The 26,214-nt window shown below is 41.5% G+C and overlaps 1 protein-coding gene across 8 annotated transcripts in view; it reads right to left on the bottom strand.

The window, feature by feature from the left end:
- Positions 1-26,214, bottom strand: part of ZNF143 (zinc finger protein 143) — a 69,265-nt gene that overhangs the window by 9,229 nt on the left and 33,822 nt on the right. For all 8 annotated transcript variants that reach the window (XM_030828831.1, XM_030828829.1, XM_030828832.1 and 5 more), the window contains 7 exons: positions 24,064-24,183; positions 22,448-22,523; positions 21,012-21,137; positions 17,538-17,717; positions 10,167-10,394; positions 6,723-6,871; positions 2,964-3,125 (listed from right to left, as the gene is read on the bottom strand). In XM_030828831.1, the coding sequence (XP_030684691.1) occupies positions 2,964-3,125; positions 6,723-6,871; positions 10,167-10,394; positions 17,538-17,717; positions 21,012-21,137; positions 22,448-22,523; positions 24,064-24,183 (1,041 nt within the window). The remainder of the gene's footprint in view (positions 1-2,963; positions 3,126-6,722; positions 6,872-10,166; positions 10,395-17,537; positions 17,718-21,011; positions 21,138-22,447; positions 22,524-24,063; positions 24,184-26,214) is intronic.

Here is a 26,214-nt window from a genome sequence, read left to right as displayed (position 1 = left end):
TAAAAACAGATTGCAGGCAAATATGAAAAACAAGTTTAACTTCACTAGTGGTCAAATGAAAATAAACAGAATTTAACTTTTGCTTGTTAATTCTGTAAATACGAAAAAAAAAATCCTCAATGCAAGAGTACAGTGAAAAAGAAAGCTTTAGATCCATAACATGATTATTAAACCTTTCTGAAAAAAATTTGGCAATATGTAACAAGCAGCTTAAAATAGCTTAAACCGTTAATACAAAAATTTGTTTCCTATGAAAATAACCAGAAGCTTTTTTTTTTTTTTCTTTAAGACAGAGTCTCACTCTTTTTGCCCAGGCTGGAGTGCAGTGGCGCAACCTCGGCTCACTGCAACCTCTGCCTCCTGGGTTCAAGCGATTCTCCTGCCTCAGCCTCCTGAGTAGCTGTGATTACAGGCGACCTGCCACCATGCCTGGCTAATGTTTTTGTATTTTTATTAGAGATGGGGTTTCACCATGTTTGGCCACGCTGGTCTTGAATTCCTGACCTCAGGTGATCCAACTGCCTCGGCCTCCCAAAGTGCTGGGATTACAGGATGAACCGCCGCACCCAGCCTGCATTTTCTTAAGGACTAATGATGTTGAACATCTTTTCATGTGCTTATTGGCCACTTACATCATTTTACACTCCCACTAGCAGTATATGAATATTCTAGTTGCTCTGCATCTTTACCAACATTTGGAGGTGGTGGTGCTGGTTGTTTCCTCACTAGTTTCTTAGGAGAAATCAACATATGGTTTTGTTAGTCTTTGATTTTAGCCATCTTCTTGGGTTTGAAATGCTCTCATTGTGATGTTAATTTGCATTTCTTTGATGATAAAAGATGTGCACTTTTTGTGTTATGTATCTTTTGTGGAAGGTCTGTTTAATGAGCAACGGAATGATTTGTACATTTTAAAACACTTTTTTGGCTCATTTTTAATGGTTGCTCATCTTTTCATTGTTTTTTTGTTTTTGTTTTTTTTTTGAGACGGAGTCTCGCTCTGTCGACCAGGCTGGAGTGCAGTGGCGCGATCTCAGCTGCTGCAAGCTCCGCCTCCAGGGTTTGGGTCATTCTCCTGCCTCAGCCTCCCGAGTAGCTGGGACTACAGGTGCCCGCCACCATGCCTGGCTAATTTTTTGTATTTTTAGTGGAGACGGGGTTTCACCGTGTTAGCCAGGATGGTCTCGATCTCCTGACCTCGTGATCCGCCCGCCTTGGCCTCCCAAAGTGCTGGGATTACAAGCGTGAGCCACCACGCCCGGCCTTTTCATTGCTGATTTGTAGAAGTTTGTTGCACATTCTCAATACAGTCTGTTTTTAGACTTATATTCAATATAGTGTGTGTATATAGTGTGAATATCTTTTCCTCAGTCTGGGGGTTGTCTGATCTTTTTCTTAACAGTGTCTTTTGGCGAGCAGAATTAATTTTGATTAAGTCCAATTTATCAGTTTTTTTCTTTCATTGTTAGTACATTTTGAATACAGTCCAAGTAATCTTTAAGGTTGCAAAAGTATTTGCCTCTCTTGTCTTCTAGAAGCTTTATGATTCTGAGTTTTGCATTTCAGGGTGTATGAGACCACCAACTTCATTCTTTTTTCAAGAGTGAGACTCAACATTGGCCTTTAGCACAGTATAAGAACAGTTTTAAAATAGATTATTTATTTTAAGGGAAATGAAAATTAAAACTACAAAAAATACATCAGATTGGCAAAAATTCAAAAGTTTGATACTACCATGGTGACTATGCTGAAGGAGAAGAGGCACTATCAAACCCTGCAGGTGAGAATGGAGACTGGCACAACCCTAGAAGGGAAGTTTGGCAATACTGACCACAATTACGAATGCATGTATCTTTGCACCAGCAATCCTGCTCTAGGAATTTATCTAGCATATCTACTCACACATATATATGCAAAATCACATGTGCACAAAGTTATGTGTTGTTTGAAATAGCAAAAGACTTTAATTACGGCACATCCATACAGTGGAATACAATGCAGCTTAAAAAAAACAGAATGAGGAAGCTCTCTATATAATGAAACAGAAAGATTTTGAAGATGTATTATTAAGTTTAAAAGACAACAAGAAGATGCAGAACAGACTAGTTTACTATCATTTAAAAAAAAGGAGGCTGGGCATGGTGGCTCATGCCTGTAATCCCAGCACTTTGGGAGGCCAAGGCCTGGGCAACATAGTGAGACCCTTTCTCTACAAAGAATAAAAATAAAAAAATAAAGAAAAATTAGCCAGGCATGGTGGTGCACACCTGTAGTCTCAGCTACTCTGGAGGCTGAGGTGGGAGGATTGTTTGAGCCTGGGAGGGTGAGGCTGCAGTGAGCCACGATCGTGCCGCTGCACTCCAGCCTGTCTCAAAAACCAAAAAAGAGCTATTATATTAGCTGTGGGCTAGTTAACAAAAAAGGTAAGGGGAGATCACTGTTTACTTATTTATATTTGTTTGTATATGCTTAATGACTGGAAGAATACACAAAAAACTGATAAAAGTTGATTATCTGTGGAGGCAAGAACAAATTGATGAAGGCAGGGGTGGGATGAAGACTTTTCATTACATACCTGTATATATTTTTTGAGTTTTAAACCATACGAATATATGACATATTCAAAAAATTAAATAGTAAATTTTGCAATTATTTCCTAAGTATCTGATAATGATGATAATAGGAATAGCTACCACTACTGAACACTTAATATATATATGGGCTGAGTACCTTATATACATTATCTCATTCAATCCTTACATCAACCTTATGGGGTAGATGCAACTAGCACCCTACTTTACAGATGAGGAAAAACAGGCTCTGAGGGTTAAGTAGCTAAGAGGTTGCAAAATATTATTCGCTCTCAATTTGTGTGCTTAACTGTTGTACCACACTGCACATCTATGTAACAGTTTTGGTACTGATATATGTATTGATTGATATAACAGAAAAAAAGTAATTACCTGTTGCCCTTCTGTACCCTCAGCAGTAACCATAGCAACAGAGTGTGTTCCTGCTGAGGAGATGACCGCGTCATGGGCAGGGACTGTGATGGGCGTGCCATCCTGCGTTACCATTGTGATGGTGTTGCCAATGGCCTGCATGTCAGCTTGAGATATGTTGACCTGCAATACAGTGAATTTTACAAAGCAGTCAATGTTTCTTGTTATAGCTGACAATCTTACATAAGGATGGGGACTAATCCTTGCATAAGTTTGCCCTGTGAATGTAAATAAGCCTTTTAGAATGAAATAAACTCATTCAGTCATCAGAAAAATAAATACAGTATTTCTTTTAACAATTCTTATATTTTTATTATTTTCTGATTATCATTATTTTTGGAGACAAGGCCTCGCTCTGTTGCCCAGGCTGGAGTGCAGTGATGCAATCATAAATCACTGCAGTCTAAAACTCCCGGGTTCAAGTGATCCTCTAGCCTCATCCTCTTAAGTAGCTGTGACTACAGGCATGACCCATTGCTCCCAACTAATTATTTGTAATTTTTTTTGTAGACATGGGGTCTCACCACGTTGCCCAGGCTGGTCTCAGACTCCTGGCCTCAAGTGATCCTCCCACTTCAGCCTCCCAAAAGTGCTGGGATTACAGATGTGAGCCACTGTGCCGGGCAATACAGTGTTTCTTTTCTTTTTCTTTTCTTTTTTTTTTTTTTATTTGAGACCGAGTCTCGCTCTGTTGCCCAGGCTGGAGTGCAGTGGCGCGATCTCTGCTTACTGCAAGCTCTGCCTCCCAGGTTCATGCCATTCTCCTGCCTCAGGCTCCCAAGTAGCTGGGACTACAGACACCCGCCACCACGCCCAGCTAATTTTTTTTTTTTTTTTGTATTTTTAGTAGAGACGAGGTTTCACCGTGTTAGCCAAGCCTGTCTCGATCTCCTGACCTCGTGATCTGCCCACCTCGGCCTCCCGAAGTGCTGGGATTACAGGCATGAGCCACCATACCCGGCAATACAGTATTTCTTAATTGCATTTCCTCCTCTCCGTTCTTGTTGCTAATTTAGGTCCTTATTTTTCTCCCATCTGAATTTCTACGAGAATCCAACTTCTCTCCAGGTATCCAGTCTAACCCTTCCCTAACCATCCTCTATGTTGACATCTTTCTAAAACAAAACAAAACAAAATCTTATTATGCTCTCTGCTGCTGAAATCCCCTGTGACTGCCCATCACCTATAGTTCAGACTTTTTTTTTTGAGAAGGAGTTTCACTCTTGTTGCCCAGACTGGAGCGCAATGGCATCATCTCGGCTCACCGCAACCTCCGCTTCCTGGATTCAAGCAATTCTCCTGCCTCAGCCTCCCAGGTAGCTGGGATTACAGGCATGCACCACCACACCCCGCTAATTTTGTATTTTTAGTAGAGATGGGGTTTCTCCATGTTGGTCAGGCTGGTCTCAAACTCCTGACCTCAGGTGATCCGCCTGCCTTGGCCTCTCAAAGTGCTGGGATTACAGGCATGAGTCACTGTACCCAGCCCAGACTTCTTACATAGCATTCCTGACCTTTCATGACCTGGCCTTTACCAACTTCCCCAGACTCATCTTCCACTACTTCTAAACTAGCAACTGACACTCCAGCCACAACTAGTCATTTGCAGTCCCAGAAAGTGCCATATTCTCTTGTATTTTTATGACTTTGCTCTTCCCTTCACTCTCTGGTGAGTTCATGAAAGTCCTTCAAGACCCAACTGAACACCCATTCTCTATCAGGATCTGCAAGATTACTTTAGGAAGAAAAATTTACTCTCTCCTCCAGGTTGCCACAGCACTTTCTATATCCCTCAATTATATACCCCTCATTATGAAAAATTATTCATTCTAAAAGGGTCTCTCTCCTACTAGACTGTGATACCACCCTTCCTGTGATTCCAACACTAAGTCCAGTGACCAAAATGTCTGGCATGGGGCAGGTGCTCAATAAATGTCTATCATTTGACTGATTAAAGGAACGGAATGGAAATCTAATTCCTGAAGGAAATGAAAAGGTTAAGTGTAGAGAAAGTACAACATTGGGATGGGAAAGATAGTTGTTTTGGAATATATGAAGAAGGATAAGACTTATTCTGTATGGTTGGAGAGGAGCCATGAGTGGATGATACAGGGGTGGGTTCTGGTCTGATAAATACTAGAATTATGGTGGCTCATGCCTGAAATCCCAGTGCTCTGGGAGGCTGACGCAGGAGGATCACCTGAGGCCAGGAGTTCAAGACCAGCCTGGATAACACAGTGAGATCTTACCTCTGAAAAAAACATGTTTAATTAGCCAGGTGTGGTGGTACACACCTGTAGTCCTCTGAGCTATGATTGTGCCACTGCACTTTGGCCTGGGCAACAGAGTGGGACCGTCTCTAAAACCACACAAACAAACACTAGAATTATCCAACAATGGAACAGATTGCCTCTTTTAAAAATGTATTTATTTATTTATTTTGAGACGGAGTCTCACTCTATTGTCCAGGCTGGAGTACAGTGGCACAATGTTGTCTTACCCCGCCTCCTGGGTGCAAGTGATCCTCCTGCCTCAGCCTACCTAGTAGGTGGAACTACAGGAGAGCGCCACCACACCAGCTAATTTTTGTATTTTTAGTAGAGACGGGGTTTCACCACGTTGGCCAGGCTGGTCTCAAACTCCTGATCTCAAGTGATCCACCCTCTCTGGCCTCTCAAAGTGCTGTGATTATAGGTGTGAGCCACTGCGCCTGGACCCAGATTGCCTAAGACAGAAATTGCCTAATCACTGGGGGTTTCTCAGTAGTGGCTATTTCAGATCTGCTATAGTGGGAATTTTTCCTGTATAGGGAAGAGGGAGGTTATATAAAACAACCTCCAGAGGACCTCTGTATGTGATGATCTAATTCAAGAAAGTGTTAAGGCTGATGCAGAATTAAAACTTGGTTAATAATCTTGCATACCAGTCAGAGGACAAAGAGTATAGTGTGAAATTAGTGACATCAAAGTGAGGAAGGAGATAAATGAGAAGGTGTAAGAGCTTTATACTTTCTAATCCTGAGTATCAAAACAGGGCAGATTAATCATCAAACTCTGAGATGGGTAAGGAGAGCATTCTCCATGAAAGAGGCAGACACAGAAGGGTAAAGAAGCACATTGTGCATATTTCCACCAGGTATTAAGACAGCCTTTGCTAGAGCTTAAAAATGGAATCAAGGTGGAATTATTTTAGACTAGTGACATCTAGAAAATAATAACAAGTTTGGCTATCAGAGAACAACCATTACACTGTGCTTTTCCTGGGGGAAATCAAGATACCTATTCTATCAACTCTGTGAGGCTAGTTGAGTGAACTCCTGATCTCTTAATGGTGCCATCATATGCTGATCACCTCAGCCAAATCTCTGTTTTCTCAATCTCACCTCCTGGATCTAATCAGCCACCAAATCCTATCCCTTTTCTGAGCTGTGTTTCACATGGATCCAGTACTTTTGAAGCCCTCAGCCTCTCTTGTGGCTGACCCTTATCATCTCACCTTTGAGCTACACCAAGAATACCATTTGGATTCTATAGTCACAAACCTTCTCTCTCTCCTAATCTCTCTGCAAGTAGTCTCTGTAAGCAGACTACTGAAAAACCTCAGGGTTTCCTAACTTTGTGCCTTGATATTTCAAAGCTTTCCTCAGTGGGGACCCAGCCTGCCTTTCAATCCCAGGTTCACAGAAAGACTTAATTTGTTTGGCTTTTGGTGGATACTTACATGCTGAGTCCCATCTTGGGATATGAGTGTAACTTGTTGACTCAGCCCAGATTGGGTTACTGTGGCAACTTGTGTAGAAACAACGTCGTCCCCTTCTACACCTGTAACATAGGTAATCTGGGACCCTTTAAGAACATCTTCACCTTGACCTGTTTAAAACAAATGAATCATTTATTTGACCAACCAACCAATTTGTTTAGAAAATAGGACATTTTAAATATTAAAGAGAAAATTACATAAATTAAAATGTACATGCATTATATTCTAAGTCACGAAAATGGCTTCTAGGACCTCCTTCCAATTCCTCCACCTCCACTTTTGCAAAGGCAAACCACATCAAAGCAGACCAAACAAAAAATCTTTCTACATCGAATTTAAGTGTTCTGATTTTTAGGGACCTGTTTTATTCTCTTAGTTGGAGTAATTACTTGATACTGTATGTGTATTAGGGGCAGAGAGGGGAGGAACTGGACAGGAAGACTAGCAAATAACCCTTCAAATATAGCCAAGTATACACTAAATTCTCGCATTCACTTAAGAAGCTGTTAAAGGCCAGGCACAGTGGCTCACACCTGTAATCCTGGCACTTTGGGAAGCCAAGGCAGGCAGATCACCTGAGGTTGGGAGTTCGAGACCAGTCTGACCAACATGGAGAAACCACGTCTCTATTAAAAATACAAAACCAAGGCCGGGTGCGGTGGCTCATGCCTGTAATCCCAGCACTTTGGGAGGCCAAGGCGGACGGATCATGAGGTCAGGAGATCGAGACCATTCTGGCTAACATGGTGAAATCCCATTTCTACTAAAAATACAAAAAAAAAAAATAGCCGGGCGTGGTGGCAGGCGCCTGTAGTCTCAGCTACTCAGGAGGCTGAGGCAGGAGAATGGTGTGAACCTAGGAGGCGGAGCTCGCAGGGAGCCGAGATCGCACCACTGCATTCCAGCCTGGGTGATAGAACGAGACTCTGTCTCAAAAACAAAAACAAACAAACAAACAAACAAACAAACAAACAAACAAAAATACAAAATTAGCCAGGCCTGGTGGCACATGCCTGTAACAACAGCTACAAAGGCCGAGGCAGGAGAATCACTTGAACCCGGGAGGCAGAGGCTGTGGTGAGCCAAGATCGCACCATTGCACTCCAGCCTGGGCAACAAGGGCAAAACTCCATCTCAAAAAAAAAAAAAAAAAAAAAAAAAAAAAGAAGCTGTTAAAAGTGGTTAAGACTATTTTCATTTTCATAAACATTAACCACAAAGCCAGAATGGTTTGTAAACACACCCACTGATCCTAAACTTGGTCTTTAGCACAACTGATTGATTGCAAACCATCAGTACACAATGACCTCACTGTGTAAAGACAATGTATGGCATATTATCTGAGGCATGGTTAATAATTTAGTGACATAAAAGGAACCTCCATCACTTCTTTATTTCATAAAGAACCAGCAAGTAAACAGCAATTTCAACAGTCTATTACTGTTATAATTGTCAACCAGGAAGATTCCTGGTCCCTCTCATCTTTCATCACTTTCTACCTCCCATAAAGTCAGAAAGAGAGCAAAAAACATGTTTCCCCCTCAAAGGACGTAATATGCTAATCTAAGAGTACTTCTCAAGTCAGTGGTTAATCCATGCACTCATATGGCTACAGTCATCAATGTGTAATTTCCACGACAGATATTACTTCATTCCTTTTTGTTCTGTTCCACAGCTATTTATATACTATTATTCCGACAGGTTGCAAAACCCAGTGGATCATGTGAGAGAAAACGGAAATCCATCTCTATTCTTGGAAAAACAATCTTAGTTTTGTTTTTAAATAAAATGTATATTATTATATTATAGACTATTTTCTAGAATATAAGAACTTCCAGGCTGGGCGCGGTGGCTCACGCCTGTAATCCCAGCACTTTGGGAGGCCGAGGTGGGTGGATCACGAGGTCAGGAGATCGAGACCATCCTGGCTAACACGGTGAAACCCCATCTCTACTAAAAATACAAAAAATTAGCCAGGCGTGGTGGCGGGCACCTGTAGTCCCAGCTACTCGGGTGGCTGAGGCAGGAGAATGGAATGAACCAGGGAGGCGAAGTTTGCAGTGAGCCAAGATTGCGCCACTGCACTCCAGCCTGGGCAACAGAGCAAGACTCCATCTCAAAAATAAAAAAATAAAAAAAAATAGGAACTTCTGACAATCTGAAATATCAACATTTAAGGAAGAGACTTGAGGAAGCTTAGAAAAAGAGTCTTGCAAACTTAAGTCTGATATCATTAAAGCCTGCTTTCTAACTGAAAAGACTCAGCAGTTGTTGTAGGATCTTCTTATTTACTTCCTTTCTCTTAGCAATTGTCAAATATATGGTACATTATTATTAACTGTAGTCACACGCTGTGCAGACCTCCGGAACTTATTCCTCCTAACTGAAACTGTACTCTTTGACCAGTATCTCCCCAATTGATGTTAATATTTAACCATGCACACTTACAGTGTTTTGGCTAGAAAATAATCACCATGAAGACTAATGGAATTGCTATTATCCTACCACCACCTAACAAATACCTGAAAAGACAAATCAGGACTACAAGGAATCATCTGAGCAGATGACCTGTTCTTTCCCTTATTCTCCAACAAACTTTTTCCACCTAAATGTTTTTCAATGCTTCAATATAAGTTGTTAAAAATGAGAAAAGATGCCTTCTCTTAATTTTCAAATTTACTTCATTTAGGAGGTACTCAATGAAACTGTAAGACAACTTGCTTTGTTTGTGTTTTAGAAAAACCTACTTCCTTTTACCTACTTACCTATGCTTATTTACCTGAAATAATTCAATGTAATTCTCTAAAATATTTTTCCAAGGGTTTACTGAAACACATAATTTTGTCTCTTACAATAACATACTTAATAGCACCTGAATCAATTAAGAGTTATTTGGGAGTACTTCTCTACTGTTACGATTAAGACCAACATCCTTAATGGACCCAAACAGTCTGGCTGCCCCTGCCTCGCTCTCCAGCCTTGTTTCATGCCACCTTCCCAGGCAGAACTGCCCTACTAGCCAGGCTTCATTATCTCCAGTTTACTTTGGTCTCTCCAACCTCCTGGCTTCTACATGTGCCATTCTCTCTATTTGGAACATTCTCTTGCCTTTGCTTCCTGCTTCGCATCCCAGCAACCTCTGCTTCTTCATCCGGTTAACCCCTATTCAACCTCTGGATCTCTCCAAAAATCCCTTCCCTTGACCTCCCAGACTAACATTCCCTTCTATACATCCCAGAGCACCACACACTTTTCTTCAATAGCACTTACTGCAGCTGTAAATTATGTTTGTGTGATTATACGAATGACACATTATGATTTTAGAAAATGCTATGAATCATAAATTATGTTCATAACTGTTGATTCTCAAACTCAGAAACAAAATATAGTAGACAAAACTCTCACCTGGGGGCGGCTCAAAGAAGGCTTCCTGCTCCTCCTCGATGGGCTCAGTGTCGTTGTGGGCTGTCCGTTTGTGCATGGCCAGCGTGGAGATCTGCTTGTATGTCTTCCCACAGTGGTTACAGTTGTAAGGTTTGGAATGAGTGTGGACAACATGATGTTTGTACAAACTGGAATATTCTGTAAACCTTTTGTCACACCCAGGAACTGTACAAACATATGGCTTTTCCCCTAAAGAGCAATACCAAAAAAAAGTTCAACTTTTACATATGTAGGCATAATCATTCCATACTTCCCCCCAGGGGGTAAAATACCTCTAAAAATAAAGAATTGCCAAATCCCTCCTCAACCCACCATGAGGCAGCACACAAGAAAAGATTCCCTAACTATGGTTTTGACTTGACTCAAAAGGTAGTATGCATCCTTAGTGCTGTCTCCATGCATCAACACCAGGTTCTCCTTAATCTCAAGGAATGAGAAAAGGATGGAGATTTTGCCCAGTTTAACTCTAACTTTAATGAAACTGTAATTTATGGTTTCCCATAATTAGATAATCTAGATACTGTTGGTTATACTCTATTAATAATGACAATAATAAATGCTATTATTGTAACTTACGCAGCTTCCTAAGAATTTTATAAAGATAATAAAAAAGGATTTTCTTTAGAAGTCTATTAAACCTAGTTAGATATGTCAATACATCTAAAAGGACAAACATGTTTCATTTAACTTAACCTGACTTCTTGCATCCAATCAAAAGCTACTGAGTATTCACTAATAGCAAGCAGGCAATACATAGGGAAGTAAATAATTTTTGTCCCATGAAACAGCTTGAGAACATTATAGGCAGTATATATATTTTTAGAACTTTTTATTACAGAAAATTTCAAATATACACAAAAGTACAGAGAAACAGTATCCCATGTACCAATCATCCAGCTTCAACTATCGATTCATGACCAATATTGTTTCTTATATTTACTACCCATTTCCCCGTTCTTCCTGACCAGGATTATTCTGAAACAGTTGCAGGTAACATTCTTTTTCTTTCAGACTGTATACCTAAAAGATGGGTCCCAGTTTAAAAAATATGTAAACAAAATTAATAATAATTACTTAACATCACAAAATATCTAGACAGTGCTAACATGTGGTGGTGTAGGGACCTAAAACTGAAAGCAAACTGGAACAAATTAACCTAATTGTTTAAATGAATACTTTTAACTACACTGAAGGGGTTGGGGTGGGGGAACAAATAAATTAATTAAAGTAGCTCATTTACACAGTATTTGACTTATGCCCTCAGTCTTGCGCTCAGTGGTGAGAGAGGGGAAAAACTGCAAACAAATATTCAGCTCATTTGTAGTAGGCTTGTTTACTGTAGTGGTATGGGTGAAGGGATTCTGAAACTATTTTAGATGGAATAAAAGACTGAGCAAATGAGTAAATATTTCAAATGCTGCTGTAAGTAAGGGCTCCAGCTGTGGAAAAAGGCGAATACAAATATGGAATGGGGGAAGAAAAAAAAAAAAAAGAACCCTGGGGTGAAATGGAATTGGAGGTATTGGTGTGAACTCAAATTTTTAAAATGTACATATGAAAGTGTGTATACATATGCATGTCCTGGTTTATTCTCATTCGACACATTCCTTGGGTAATTGCACCTTTCCAGTGGTTCTAAACACAGTAAACCCACCCAAAAATAAGATATCACGCTAATGTACCGTAACAGAAGTCTTACACATAAAGTAATTGGCGATTGCTTCCTGTCCTCTGCCCAGTTCCCATTCTCAAAGCAGGCAGGTTAATGTTATTATTTTGGTGGATGGTTGCTGAGATGTGGTGAGGGCAAGAGAAAGGGCTGCCAATTTCAACTTGGAAAAATCAGCCCAACTGATATTTAGGCTAGAGCAGAAACTGCCACTAGGTGGCACCAAACCACAGCCAAGAGGCGAATACATTTGGATTGAGCTTTTGAGCTCCCTTACTGGCTAGTTACATAGCCTCACCAGCCTTGCAAAGAAAAAAAAAAAAAAAAAAAAGACTGCATTTCACAGGTCTGAATCTTTACTCTACTAGATATTGTGACCAGTTATTGTAGCAGTTACCTGATCATTAGCCAATCTTTTCTTCCAGCCCAGACCTACCTCTTAGGTCAGACCAACATTTAAAACTGCATACTCTACTTCAATTATTCTCAGACAGTCTACTAAAGGACCTGGGGAGCTTTTAATACACACTGATGCCTGGGCCTCACCCTAGTACAATTATGTCAGAATCTTTGCAGACAGGATCTGGGCAATCAGTCTATTTTAAAGAGATACATTCAATATGCAGCCTCATTTGAGAGCACTGCTCTACCTAAATGTTCCAAAGACATCAGTATGGCCAAACTTAATGTAGGCATCTCTCTTATTGAATGCTAATTTGCCCATAAAATGTGTTGAATGGCTAGCTTTCAGATAATTAGTCTGTATTCCATTGCTTTTTTCTTTTCTTTTTGAGATGGAGTCTCGCTCTGTCACCCAGGCTGGAGTGCAATGGTGTGATCTCGACTCACTGCAACCTCCACCTCCCGGATTCAAGTGATTATCCTGCCTCAGCCTCCTGAGTAGCTAGGATTACAGGCAGCTGTCACCACACCCAGCTAACTTTTGTATTTTTTGGTAGAGAAGTGGTTTCGCCATGTTGGCCAGGCTGGTTTTGAACTCCTGACCTCAAGTGATCCACCCACCTTGGCCTCCCAAAGTGCTGGGATTACAGGCATGAGCTACCGCACCAAGCTCTATCTATATTCCATTAATTTAAATGGGAAAAATAATGTTTTCCCAGCCCATCCAAAAAGCCCCAGCCATTTTCTCCAAATATTACAAAAAGGCACTTAAGCACATATATTTTAATAAGAAGCACTTAAAAGATGAATTATCTTTTCCTTTTTTTTTTTTTTTTGTGATACAGAGTCTCACTCTGTCACCCAGGATGGAGTGCAGTGGCATGATCTTGACTCACGACAACCTCCACCTCCCAGGTTCAAGTAACAATCCTGCCTCAGTCTCCCGAGTAGCTGGGATTACAGGTGCCCACCACCAGGCCTAATTTTTGTATTTTTTTGGTAGAGACAGGGTTTCACCATGTTGGCCAGGCTGGTCACGAAACCCTGACCTCAAGTGATCTGCTCGCCTTGACCTCCCAAAGTGCTGGGATTACAGGTGTGAGCCACCACACCCAGCCATAATTATTTAACAGTAAGTGAACTCATTCGTAGGTACATGTTTATGTATAGCACACAAAAATTGCGTATCAGGGCTGGGCGTGGTGGCTCACGCCTATAATCCCAGCACTTTGGGAGGCCGAGGCGGGTGGATCACCTGAGGTCAGGAGTTCGAGATCAGCTGGGCCTACATGGTGAAACCCTGTCTCTACTAAAAATACAAAAATTAGCTGGGCGTGGTGACATGCGCCTGTAATCCCAGCTACTCGGGAGGCTGAGGCAGGAGAATCACTTGAACCCATGAGGCAGAGGTTGCAGTGAGCTGAGGTCACGACACTGCACTCCAGCCTGAACGACAGAGCGAGACTCCATCTCAAAAAAAGTCTTTGCCGCAGAATAGCTTTGGGCCAGGCATGGTGGTCAGCCTGAATCCTACATTGGGGGGGGGGGGGGGGGGGGGGGGGGGGGGGGGGGGGGGGGGAGGCCGACTAGGGGCGAGGGATCCTCAAAAAAAAAAAAAAAAAAAAAAAAAAAAAAAGTCTTGGCCAGGCATGGGCTCATGCCTGTAATCCTAGCACTTTGGGAGGCCAAGGTGGGTGGATCACAACATCAGGAGATGGAGACCATCCTGGCCAACATGGTGAAACCCCGTCTCTACTAAAAATACAAAAATTAGCTAGGCATGGTGGTATGCGCCTGTAGTCCCAGCTACTCGGGAGGCTGAGGCAGGAGAATCACTTGAACTCAGGAGGTGGAGGTTGTAGTGAGCCTAGATCGTGCCATTGCACTCCAGCCTGGGTGACAGGGTGTGACTCCGTCTTAAAAAAAAAAAAAAAGAAAAAAAAGAAAAAAAAGTCTTTTAATTTTGAATTAACACAAGTTTACTCTTAATACCAGTAATAAAACAATATATTAAAAATTTTCTCATAAAACTAATGCATATCCTGCCTTACTCTTACATTTGCCTTTCCATTCTCACCCACCAAAAATACATCCACAAAATGGAGCATTAAAATTGAAAGCTTCTATACTGCAAATAATATCATCAAGAGAATAAAAAACCAGCCACAGAATGGAAGAAAATATCTGTAACTCATATACCTAATAAGAGACTTGGATCCAGAATTAAAGTTATACAACTCAGTAATAAAGACACAACTCAATTTTAAAAATGGGCAAAGGATTTGAATAGACATTTCTCCAAAGAAGATATACACATGGCTAATAAATACATAAAAAGATGCTTTGGCCAGGTGCGGTGGCTCACACCTGTAATCCCAGCACTTTGGGAGGCTGAGGCGGAAGGATCACAAGGTCAGAAGTTTGAGATTAGCCTAGCCAACATGGTGAAACCCTATCTCTATTAAAAATACAAAAATTAGCTGGGTGTGGTGGCAGGTGTCTGTAATCCCAGCTACTTGTGGGGGCTGAGGCAGAAGAATTGCTTGAACCTGGGAGGCGGAGGTTGCAGTAGGCCGAGATTGCGCCACTGCACTACAGCCTGAGTAACACAGCAAGACTCTGTCTCAAAAAAAAAAAAAAAAAAAAAGGCCAGGCGTGGTGGCTCATGCCTGTGATCCCACTACTTTAGGAGGCCGAGGCAGGTGAATCACCTGAGGTCAGAAGTTTGAGACCGGCCTGGCCAACATGGTGAAACCTTGTCTCTACTAAAAATACAAAATTTAGCTGGGCGTGGTGGCACACACCTGTAGTCCCAGCTACTCAGGAGGCTGAGACAGGATCAATCAATCGCTTGAACCTGGCAGGCGGAGGCTGCAGTGAGCCGAGATCACACCACTACACTCCAGCCTGGGCGAGACAGCGCAACTCCGTCTCAAAAAAAAAAAAAAAAAGCTTCACATGATTAGCCATCAGAAAAATGCAAATCAAAAGTCAGAATGAGATACCAATTCACACCTACTAAGATGGCTATAATAAAAAAAGACAGATAACAACAACAGTTAGCTGGGATGTGGAGAAACTGGAACCCTCATCCATTGCTGATAAGACTGTAAAATGGTGCAGCCACTTGGGAGAACAGTTTGGAAGTTCCTAAAATGTTAAGCATGGAGTTACCATATGACCCAGCAAGTCCACTCCTAAGTACACATCCAAGAGAAATGAAAACATGTCCACATAAAAACTTGTACACGAATGCTCATTGCATATAAGGAATACATGACATATGTAATCTATTATTATTCTTAATAGCCAGAAAGTGAAAACAACTGGTGAATAAACAAAATGTAGTACATTCATATAATGAAATACTATTCAGTTACTGAAAAATGAAAGAATTTAAAAGATACTACAACATGGCTGAACTTCAAAAACATTATAGGTGACTCATGTCTGTAATCCCAGCACTTTGGGAGGCCGAGGCAGGTGGATCACAAGGTCAGGAGCTCGAGACCATCCTGGCTAACACAGTGAAACCCCATCTCTACTAAAAAATACAAAAAATTAGCCAGGCATGGTGGCAGGTGCCTGTAGTCCCAGCTACTTGGGAGGCTGAGGCAGGAGAATGGTGTGAACCCAGGAGGCGGAGCTTGCAGTGAGCCGAGATCATGCCACTGCACTCCATTATGCAAAGAGAACGAAGTCAGACAAAAACCCCCCACATATTGCATGATTTCATTTATATGAAACTATCCAGAATGGGCAAACTCATAGGAGGGAAAGTAGATTCGTGATTGCTTACAGCTGGGGGGTGGGGTGGGGAAAGGACTGCTTCTGAGTATGGAATTTCTTTTAGGGGAAATGAAAATATTCTAAAATTGAATTGTGGTGATGGTTGCACAACCTTGTGAATATACTAAAAAACACTGAAACACATACTTTTTTTTTTTTTTTGAGACAGAGTCTCGCTCTCGCTCAGGCTGGAGTGCAGTGGCACGATCTCAGCCCACTGCAAGCTCTGCCTCCCGGGTTCATGCTGTTCTCCTGCCTCAGCCTCTGGAGTAGCTGGGACTATAGGCACCCGCCACCACGCCCAGCTAATTTTTTGTATTTTTAGTAGACATGGGGTTTCACCATGTTAGCCAAGGATGGTCTCGATATCCTGACCTTCTGATCCGCTTGCCTCGGCCTCGCAAAGTGCTGGGATTACAGGCGTGAGCCACCGCGCCCAGCCCATATACTTTAAATGGATGAATTGTATAGTATGTGAATTATATTTCAATAAAGCAGTTTACCGAAAAAAAAAAGAATATGGCCGGGCGCGGTGGCTCACACCTGGATTCCCAGCACTTTGGGAGGCCGAGGCGGGCAGATCACCTGAGGTCGGGAGTTTGAGACTAGCCTGACCAACGTGGAGAAACCCCGTCTCTACTAAAAATACAAAATTAACCAGGCATGGTGGCACATGCCTGTAATTCCAGCTACTCGGGAGGCTGAGGCAGGAGAATCGCTTGAACCTGGGAGGCGGAGGTTGCAGTGAGCCAAGATCGCGCCATTGCACTCCAGCCTGGGCAACAAGAGCGAAACTCCTTCTCAAAAAAAAAAAAAAAAAAAGAATATATCCATAGACCACCCCTCCCCCTCACAAGCTTCACAAAGTCCAGTTTAAGAAGTACCTTAACTATGACAGCACAACACACAAGGCCTTTGGCTACCTCTCAGAACTCACCTTGTACAAATCTTCTACATGTACTTAATGCTCCTGTCATATGGAACCACTGAGTATCATGCTTTTTCATACCTTTGTGCCTTTCCCCATGGCATTTCCCCTGCCAGGAATACCCTTCTCTCTCATGTGGCAAACTTCAGGATTGAGTCTGTATGCCGAATTTCCCCCAGAAAGCCTTCTCAAAATGCTTCTCCCATTCCTGCAGAAGTGACTGCTCCCCTCTCTGCTCCCACAGCATCTTGTCCATATAATGGAGACACTGCAGCAACTGTATGTCTACTATCTCTTCCCAAGTGGCCTGCCCTTGACAATGTCTTATCTCTCTTTCTATGTTTGATGCCTGGCAGGAGATAATAACTGTTGAATAAATGAATGTATGACTGTTAAGGTGAAACTTTTTCAAGTTGCTTAATCTCTTCCCACCATGCCAAGTGATAGAAAGGAGGGAAGAGATTAGTTGGAAACGGTTTCTGGAAAAGGCAGGAGTTAAACTGAGCCTTGAAAGATAAAAGACCAAAAGATCAGAGATTGTTACCTGTGTGTATCCTCACATGGTTTTTATAATTTGTTGCACTGGCAAATGCCCTCCCACATCCTGGCTCTGTGCAGTAATAAGGTCTTTCTCCTGTGTGTGTCCTAACGTGCACTTTTCTGATATTTGATGTTGTAAAGGAGCGACCGCAGCCTTCGAAGGGACACTTAAAGGGCCTTTCTCCTGCAAATATAAAGGGTAATACATTAAATGGTGCAAAAATATATAGAAGATTGAAATGTCTTATCCTTCAATCCTGCCTAGGATTATGCTCAAGACTCTAGCCTTCTTGTGCTGAGCTTCCCTTTCAGGCATTTTTCTGGGGCATTGGGGAAACAGCATCTTCCACTCCAAACTTAAATTTACATAAGAAACTGGGAATGGTATTCAAAACTAATCACTGATTACATAGCTCTCCAAGATGGAATCATCCAGGTAGGCAAAAAATGAGCTGAGAAAAGCAGAGAGAAAAACCTAAGAAATATAAAAGAAAAGTACAGTCAGGAACGTGAATTAAATTACAACAAACCCAGAATTCCCTAAAAGCTTGTATCCTACTTGATTTATTCTACAATATCTTGCAGGAAAATAATTTTTGCTCTTTAAAAATACGGTGTTTTGACCAGCCTGGCCAACATGGTGAAACCCTGTCTCTATTAAAAATGCAAAAAATTAGCTGGGCGTGGTGCCGGGCACCTGTAATCCTAGCTACGCGAGAGGCTGAGGCGGGAGAATCACTTGAACTCAAGAGGTGGAGGTTGCAGTGAGCCGAGATTGCACCATTGCACTCCACCCTCGGTGACAGAGCGAGACTCCATCTCAAGAGAAAAAAAAAAATGGTGTTTTAACTAATGTTCAACAAAATAATGCCTAATATTAACTGTGTCAGGAAATAGTAGGTGTTCAATACATACTTGTGTTATTGAACCAAAAAAAAAGAAAATCTAGTGCCTAGCACATATGTCAACAGGCATATGTCAAAAATACCTGCTGGACATACTACTACTACCCTCATAATCTAAGCTTATAAAAAGTCTGGCCAGGCACAGTAGCACATGCCCGTAATCCCAGCACTTTGAGAGGCTAAGGCAAGCAGATCACTTGAGCTCAGGAGTTCAAGACCAGCCTGGGCAACATGGCGAAACCCCATCTCTACAAAAAAAAATACAAAAAATTAGCTGGGTGTGATGGTGCACACTGGTAAGTCCTAGCTAAGCTACTCAGGAGGGTGAGATGGGGGGATCACATGAGCATGAGAAGTCAAGGCTGTAGTGAGCTGTGACTGTGCCACTGCACACCAGCCTGGGCACTGAAGTGAGACACTGTCTCAAAAAAAAAAAAATCTGCTTTACCAATTATGTTTCTTTCCTTCATATTTGCTTTATACAATCTTGGAATAAGAAAGGCCTTTAAACTGTCAAGCAAGAAGTAGCCTTTGCTTTTGATTCCCATGTACCCTTTTCTAGGATGAGCTCAAATTAGGCAAACAACTTCTGGGGAAGGGGAAAAAAAATCTCTCTTTATGTAGACAGATACAGATATTTATCTATATATACTAAGTTTGTTAAATTTTTTAAGAGACAAATCTCACTATGTTGCTCAGGCTGGAATGCAGTGGCTCTTCACAGGCACAATGGTTGCACACTGCAGCCTCAAACTCCTGCCCTCAAGCAATCCTCACACCTCAGCCTCCCCGGTAGCTGGGACCACAGGCACATGCCACCATGCCTGGCTAGTTTGTTTTTCTTTTGGTCAAATGAAATTATGATTTCCTATCGGTGGAAACCATTCCAAAAGATTTCTCCCCTTAAGTATAAAATCATTTTAAAAGGAGCAGGAATCTTTGATCCTATCTTTAGTAAGTTTTATTCATTACGTCAGCCTAAGGAAAACAAAGAGTTTATCTTGGGCAAGTCTTTTCTCTTGGATCTAGATGACCTCTAAAGTCTTCCCAGCTCTGACATGCTATGATAGGGAATCAACTGTTCTAGGATAATTTTCACTGTATTACTACTCTGATTCTGTAACATCCTTTGTTTTTGCACTGTAATCTTCTGTATTTGTTACAGAAGCCCCTATGCCCCTTACTCGATCCCACACTATACCAATGAAAATATCATGATTTTAAAACTGTTATATGAACATGTGGTTTGACAAATGAATACTATGGAATAAATCACAATTCTGATGCTTTTAATCAATATTTATAAAACTAGATTATTGGTTTGATATAGCTTTTATATAACAAGTTGGTTTTATTTCCAAATTCAAGTAGAATTTATGGGAGCTTGGAAATACACGCCTCTGATACAATAAATAAAAAGTGCATGAATGAGATGGAAGTAGAGACCTACAGCTCTGTTCCTCAGTGTTGTAAAGTAAAGCCAATTTGGGGTCATAGTTGAGCTGCAGGTTAAACATTAATAGCTGCAAGAATCCTACATGGAAATTAGCTAAATTATTTCAGATATTTCCATACATGGGGACACAGTTACCACACCATGTTTAAAACATCTATACTAAAATCCCAAACTAAATTATCTTAATGCTGTATTATTTAGTCAACAGCTTATAATAGCATCTCTTATCAACAGCTGCTGAACTTTTTTTTAGCTCTAATCCAAAGCAAATATTTACCTTATTAATACCAACTCCACAAGTAATTAAATATAAGGAGGAGAGGAGATGGTCGGGGAGATAAGAATAAAGTACTATTTAGGAAAAGAAGATAAAATTTAAAGAGAAGGGGAAATGATCACAAAAAGTAGTGAGTCTTTCTTTCTGTGGGGCTGTTAGGGTTCAGACACTTTCTTTAGCAGCTACTTAATGCAGGAGAAACAAGTGAGTGCCTTAGGTTCTGTCTCAGCACGGCTACTAATAAGATGTGGAATCCTAGCTAAATAAACTTGTTGCCCAGACAACTAAAACCTGAGAGAGCTCGTGGTCTAGGGCCACTGTTAAACTTTTCTGGGACATGGACCCTTCTGAGAATCTAACAGAGCTATGGGCCCTCACCCTGAAAAGCAGCAGACATGCACAAACAGCAAGTCATATGGAATTTCAGGGTTTTAAGAGAAGTCTTTGATATTGACTTCCTGAAACTCTTCCAGAGGCTCTTTCCTCAAGTCCCGTCCCTGCAGATTAAGAATTCTTGGCCTAGGCTGGGCGTGGTGGCTCACGCCTGTAATCCCACCACTTTGGGAGGCCGAGGTGGGTGGATCACGAGGTCAGGAGATTGAGACCATCCTGGCTAACACAGTGAAACCCCGTCTCTACTAAAAATACAAAAAACTAGCTGGGCGTGGTGGCGGGCATCTGTAGTCCCAGCTACTCGGGAGGCTGAGGCAGGAGAATGGCGTGAACCCAGGAGGCGGAGCTTGCAGTGAGCCGAGATTGCACCACTGCACTCCAGCCTGGGTGACAGAGAGACTCCGTCTCAAAAAAAAAAAGAATTCGACACTCTGTTTCCACTAGTACCTGTATGAGTTCTGATGTGTTTCTGTAGATCTCCTGAAGTTTTGAAAGATTTAGTACAATTATCTTCTGAACACCGATATGGCTTTTCTCCTGTATGAGTTCTGACATGACTTTTTAATCCATAACCTTTAAGAAAAAAATCAAAAGAAATTTAATTACACAATACTCCTCTAAACATGCACACTGAGATTAAGCTACTGAAAAATATAGTCAATACCAAGTATAAAATATTTGGCAAATACACAGAATAACTATTTAAAATGTACAAAAGGGCCGGGCACGGTGGCTCACGCCTGCACCCCCAGCACTTTGGGAGGCCAAGGCGGGCGGATCACCTGAAGTCAGGAGTTCTAGCCCAGCCTGGCCAACATGGTGAAACCCCGTCTCTACTAAAAATATAAAAAATTATCCAGGTGTGGTGGTGCTCGCCTGTAGTCCCAGCTACTCGGGAGGCTGAGACAGGAGAATCGCTTGAACTCAGAAGCGGAGGTTGCAGGGAGCCGAGATCACGCCACTGCACTCCAGGCTGGGCGACAGAGTGAGATTCCGTCTCAAAAACAAACAAAAAAATGTACAAAAGTATCATAGCTCAGGACTGCCATGCTGAAAATTCAATAGTTTCATTTCTGTCTAAAAGAGGTTGTGTGTTTCTTTTCTAAAGTGCCTCAGTTTTATCAGCTGTTCTCATACCCCAAAAGCTCAAAGTGGAATCAAGACATGGAATGAAGAATGGAAGTCAGCAGGCCTGGTGCCAGTCCCAGCCCTGCTGGATGCAAAGGCCTCATCCCATTGCTAAGGCCTGTCCTGATGTTACAGTCTATGACAGCCTTTAAAGCTTGGCTTTTATTTTCGCGCTAAAATAAACAGAATGTGGAGGAGTGAAAAGTATCAAACACAGCAGGCAGGCCAGGTGTAGTGGCTCACGCCTGTAATCCCAGCACTTTGGGAGGCTGAGGCGGACGGATTACTTGAGACCAGGAGTTTGAGACCAGCCTGGCCAACATAGCGAAACCTCATCTCTACTAAAAATACAAAATATGAGCCGGGCATGGTGGCAAGCGCCTGTAAACCCAGCTACTCGGGAGGCTGAGGCACCAGAATTGCTTGAACCTGGGAGGCGGAGGTTGCAGTGAGCTGAGATCCTGCCACTGCACCCAAACCTGAGTGACAGAGTGAAACTGTCTCAAAAAAAAAAAAAAAAAAAAAGAAAGAAAAAAAAGAAAAAGAAAACACAGCAGGCAGAGACAGGTCAGTGGAGAAAAGAACAGAGAGGGGTCTAGAGCAAGCAGGATGAAAGGCAGTTATGAGAGAGAATGAAAAACTAATCATGTGCTTCTGCAGATTCAGACACAGCCAAGGGGTCAGTTCCTTCCACTAGTCTGTCTCTACCTGACCCCTAATTGGAACCAAGAAAAAAACAAAATTCATACTTTTACCTGTTGCAAATGCCTTCCCACAGCCTGCATGCTCACACTGATAAGGCCGATCTCCTGTGTGTGACCTCTCATGGACCTGTGATTAAAATGCAGGCAAGATTCTATTTCCTTTTCATATTCCTCAGGAAGATGGTTGCAACACAGACCTACTTTTTCCCACACTGCTAAATGATTTTGTTGTATGCTTTTTTCTTATAAAAAAGGTAACTTCACAAAAACAATAGCCCAATAGTTCTCAATATAGACCTAAATGTTAAACATTAAGAGGTAGTTACTGACATTTTAAGTAGGGAACAGGAACGTTTGAGGTCTGAGCTTTCTCGAGTGGTCAAAGGTGTTTGCATGAAACATACACATGATGAGAAACTAGAAGCAGGGGGCTGGTAGAAACTACACAACGTAAGGTTAAGAGTGTGGAGGCTGCTGCTAGAGGGGCCTGGATCTGAGGCAAGGATCCACCACTGCCTAGTGGTGTGGCCATGGGCACTTGCCTTCTCTAAGCCTCAAAGGCCTCTCTGAAAAGTGGGGACACAATAGTATCTACCATAGAGGGTTGCCATGACAAATGAGTAACAATGACAATGGCTAACATTTACTGAACATTTACCACATCAGGCCACTCTTTTTAGTACTTTACATGTATGGTATTAACTTATTTAATTTTTACAACCACTCTGAGAGGGAGATAACTCTTAGGATCCAATTTTATAGATGAGAAAATGAGGTACTAAGAGGTCAACTAACATGCCAAGGGTTACTGATAAATAGTGAAGATGGGCCCCAGGGCCACTACTCCAGATATGCTAAGTGCACACTTCATGACACACTGAAAGTTCTTTAACAAATCTTAGCTATTATTGAGTCATGGTATGTTCTGTTATGTATAGCAGCAAGTGAAATAAAAATACTTAGCCCAAATATTTATTTATTTATTTATTTTTGAGATGGAGTTTCGCTCTGTTTCCCAGGCTGGAGTGCAGTGGTGCAATCTTGGTTCACTACAACCTCCGCCTCCCGGGTTCAAGCAATTCTCCTGTCTCAGCCTCCCGAGCAGCTGGGATTACAGGCGCCTGCCACCACGCCCGGCTAATTTTGTATTTTTAGTAGACAGGGTTTCATCATGTTGGTCAGGCTGTTCTCAAACTCCTGACCTTAGGTGATCCACCCACCTCAGCCTCCCAAAGTACTGGGATTACAGGCATGAGCCACCGCGCCCAGCCTTAGCCCAAATATTTAAAAGCCAAATTAACACCAACCTTTGCTAGATTTCAGTGAATTAACAGAGATGTGTGATTACACACATATCTCTCATATAATTATATGGATTTCATACTTGACAACATATACTCAAATATGTAGAGTATCTACCATGTGCCAGGTAGTATCCTGGACATTAGGAATACAGAGATGAAAAAAGCACAGTCCAAGCCCTCAAAAAATTAACAGTCTCTAAAGTCTGCATAGGTTTTTACATGTCTGTGTATGAGTGTGACCAAGTGCCAGTATCTTGATAACTGGGAGAAAACAGTGGCATTTGAATTACACAAAAATATGATCTTAGTATTTAATATCCTAGGTATTCTCATAACTAGATAGAACATTTCTTTTATATATACCTTGAGATGATGAGCTGTTGTATATAATTTTCCACATCCATCATATTCACATCGAAATGCCTTCTCTCCACTCTGTTGAGATTTAGCAGTTACTCTTGTAGCATGTCCTTGTAAAACAATCTAAATAAAACAAATAGTATTACTTAAATTACTTAAGCCAGGCACAGAGGCTCATGCCAGTAATCTTAGCACATGGGGAGGCAGAGGTAGGTGGATCATTTGAGCCCAGGAGTTCAAGACCAGCCTGGGCAACATGGCAAAACCCTGTCTCTATACAAAAAAATATTACAAAGTTAGCCAGGTGTAGTGGTGCATCTGTGGTTCCCAGGTACTTGGGAAGCTGAGGTGGGAGGATCACCTGAGCCTGGGGAGGTCAAGGCTGCAGTGAGCTATGATTGCACCACTGCACTCCAGCCTGGGTGACAGAGTGAGACCTGTCTCAATCAATCAATCAATAATACAGAAATAAAATAGATAAATTATGATTTTCAGAATTAAAAAGACAAAACTGTTATGTGGGTTTCCAATCTCAGGTCATCACTTTATTAGGACTCTTTCACCCTGAGTCAGTCAGGTTAATTCCATTGCATGGTTGAAGTCAGTGACTCTGAAAGTACAGTAGTCAAAAGGACAGTCACAGAAATACACAGCTGGAGCTCACAGATCTATTCCTACTCTAGAAAAACAACCTAAGTAGCATCTTCATTGGATGCAGGTATTCCTTGATATACTCAAGTGATCCGTCTACCTGCTTTTTTTTAGAACCTGTGTCCTAAAAACAATGTCAAAAGTGTTTTCAATTTCAAAAGCAATGAGAAAGGGGGGAATTAGCTCATTTCAGTCACCTGTAGGAAACATTACAATCCATATGATACTACTCTGTACTTATATTCACTAGAAGATCATTTTTCTGGCATGTAATGACATAAAAATCCAAATACTGATTTTTAAAGGTTTTTTAAAATAGAAATTAAGGTACCATAAAAATTGAAGAATGACTTTCTACTCTGTGGGCCATGTGGTGACAGTGTTGCAACATCCTATCTCTGCAGACTGTCACACATGGCATATAATTCTGGGTAATGACCTACTACAATTACACACATCCCAGAATGGTAAAGGCAGAGAAAGGAGGAGTTACAGAGACTAGAATAATGGTGGGGGAATTGAGAAGTACCCTGCATTAGATGACAAGAATATAGAAAGACTTTGACTTTTCCTTGTAATATAAATCAACTAAAAAACAAGCAGCAGAGATCTCAGTGTAATTGTTAAATTAGAAGCTATTTACTTTGTCATCCCCATACTGTGGTATGTTCATTAAATGTTGCAGACCATAATTTTCTGAACAAAGGTAGATCTGTTGATAATATATTTGTATCAAAGTATGCATAGGCCAGGTGCAGTGGCTCACACGTGTAATCCCAGAACTTTGTGAGGCCAAGGGTCACGAGGTCAAGCGATCGAGACCATCCTGGCTAACACGGTGAAACCCCATCTCTACTAAAAATACAAAAATTAGCTGGGCATGGTGGTGATCGTGCCTATAGTCCCAGCTACTCGGGAGGCTGAGGCAGGAGAATCACTTGAACCTGGGAGGTGGAGGTTACAGAGAGCCGAGATCGTGCCACTGAACTCCAGCCTGGAGACAGAGCGAGAATCTGACTCAAAAAAAAAAAAAAAAAAGTATGCAGAATTCCCAATGGGCAAAAGGAAGATGTTTATTATAGACTGAAAAGTGCCTATACAAAGAATAATACAATTCCACATCTTTCCTGCCTAGAAAATTCCATCTCCCTACTTCCATGATGCCTGTTTTCATCATTCCAAACACAGATGATTCTTCACTTCCTCAGCAAACCTGTGATATTTAGCTTATATCACTGGTGTGAAACTTGAATCAACTGTCTTGTTGTAAAGACATTTATATTTCCTTTTCTTCCCTATTAGTCTATCAGCTACTTGAAGTCAAGAACTGTGTCTTATATGCCTTCATAAGTCACAGTGCTAGGTTCACCCTGAAAATGTCACAAGATTTATAAAAGGATTCATACCACTAAAATATATGAACAGAATTACAAGAAATTTTTCTTTTCAGGGGTATTTTTAAAGTTCTAAAATTAAGATTGTGATAATTGTTCAATTTTTTGA

The sequence above is a fragment of the Nomascus leucogenys genome, chromosome 15 (assembly GCF_006542625.1).
Source record: "Nomascus leucogenys isolate Asia chromosome 15, Asia_NLE_v1, whole genome shotgun sequence".
Classification (NCBI taxonomy): Eukaryota; Metazoa; Chordata; class Mammalia; order Primates; family Hylobatidae; genus Nomascus; species Nomascus leucogenys.
This window is presented reverse-complemented; position numbering and strand designations above follow the sequence as displayed.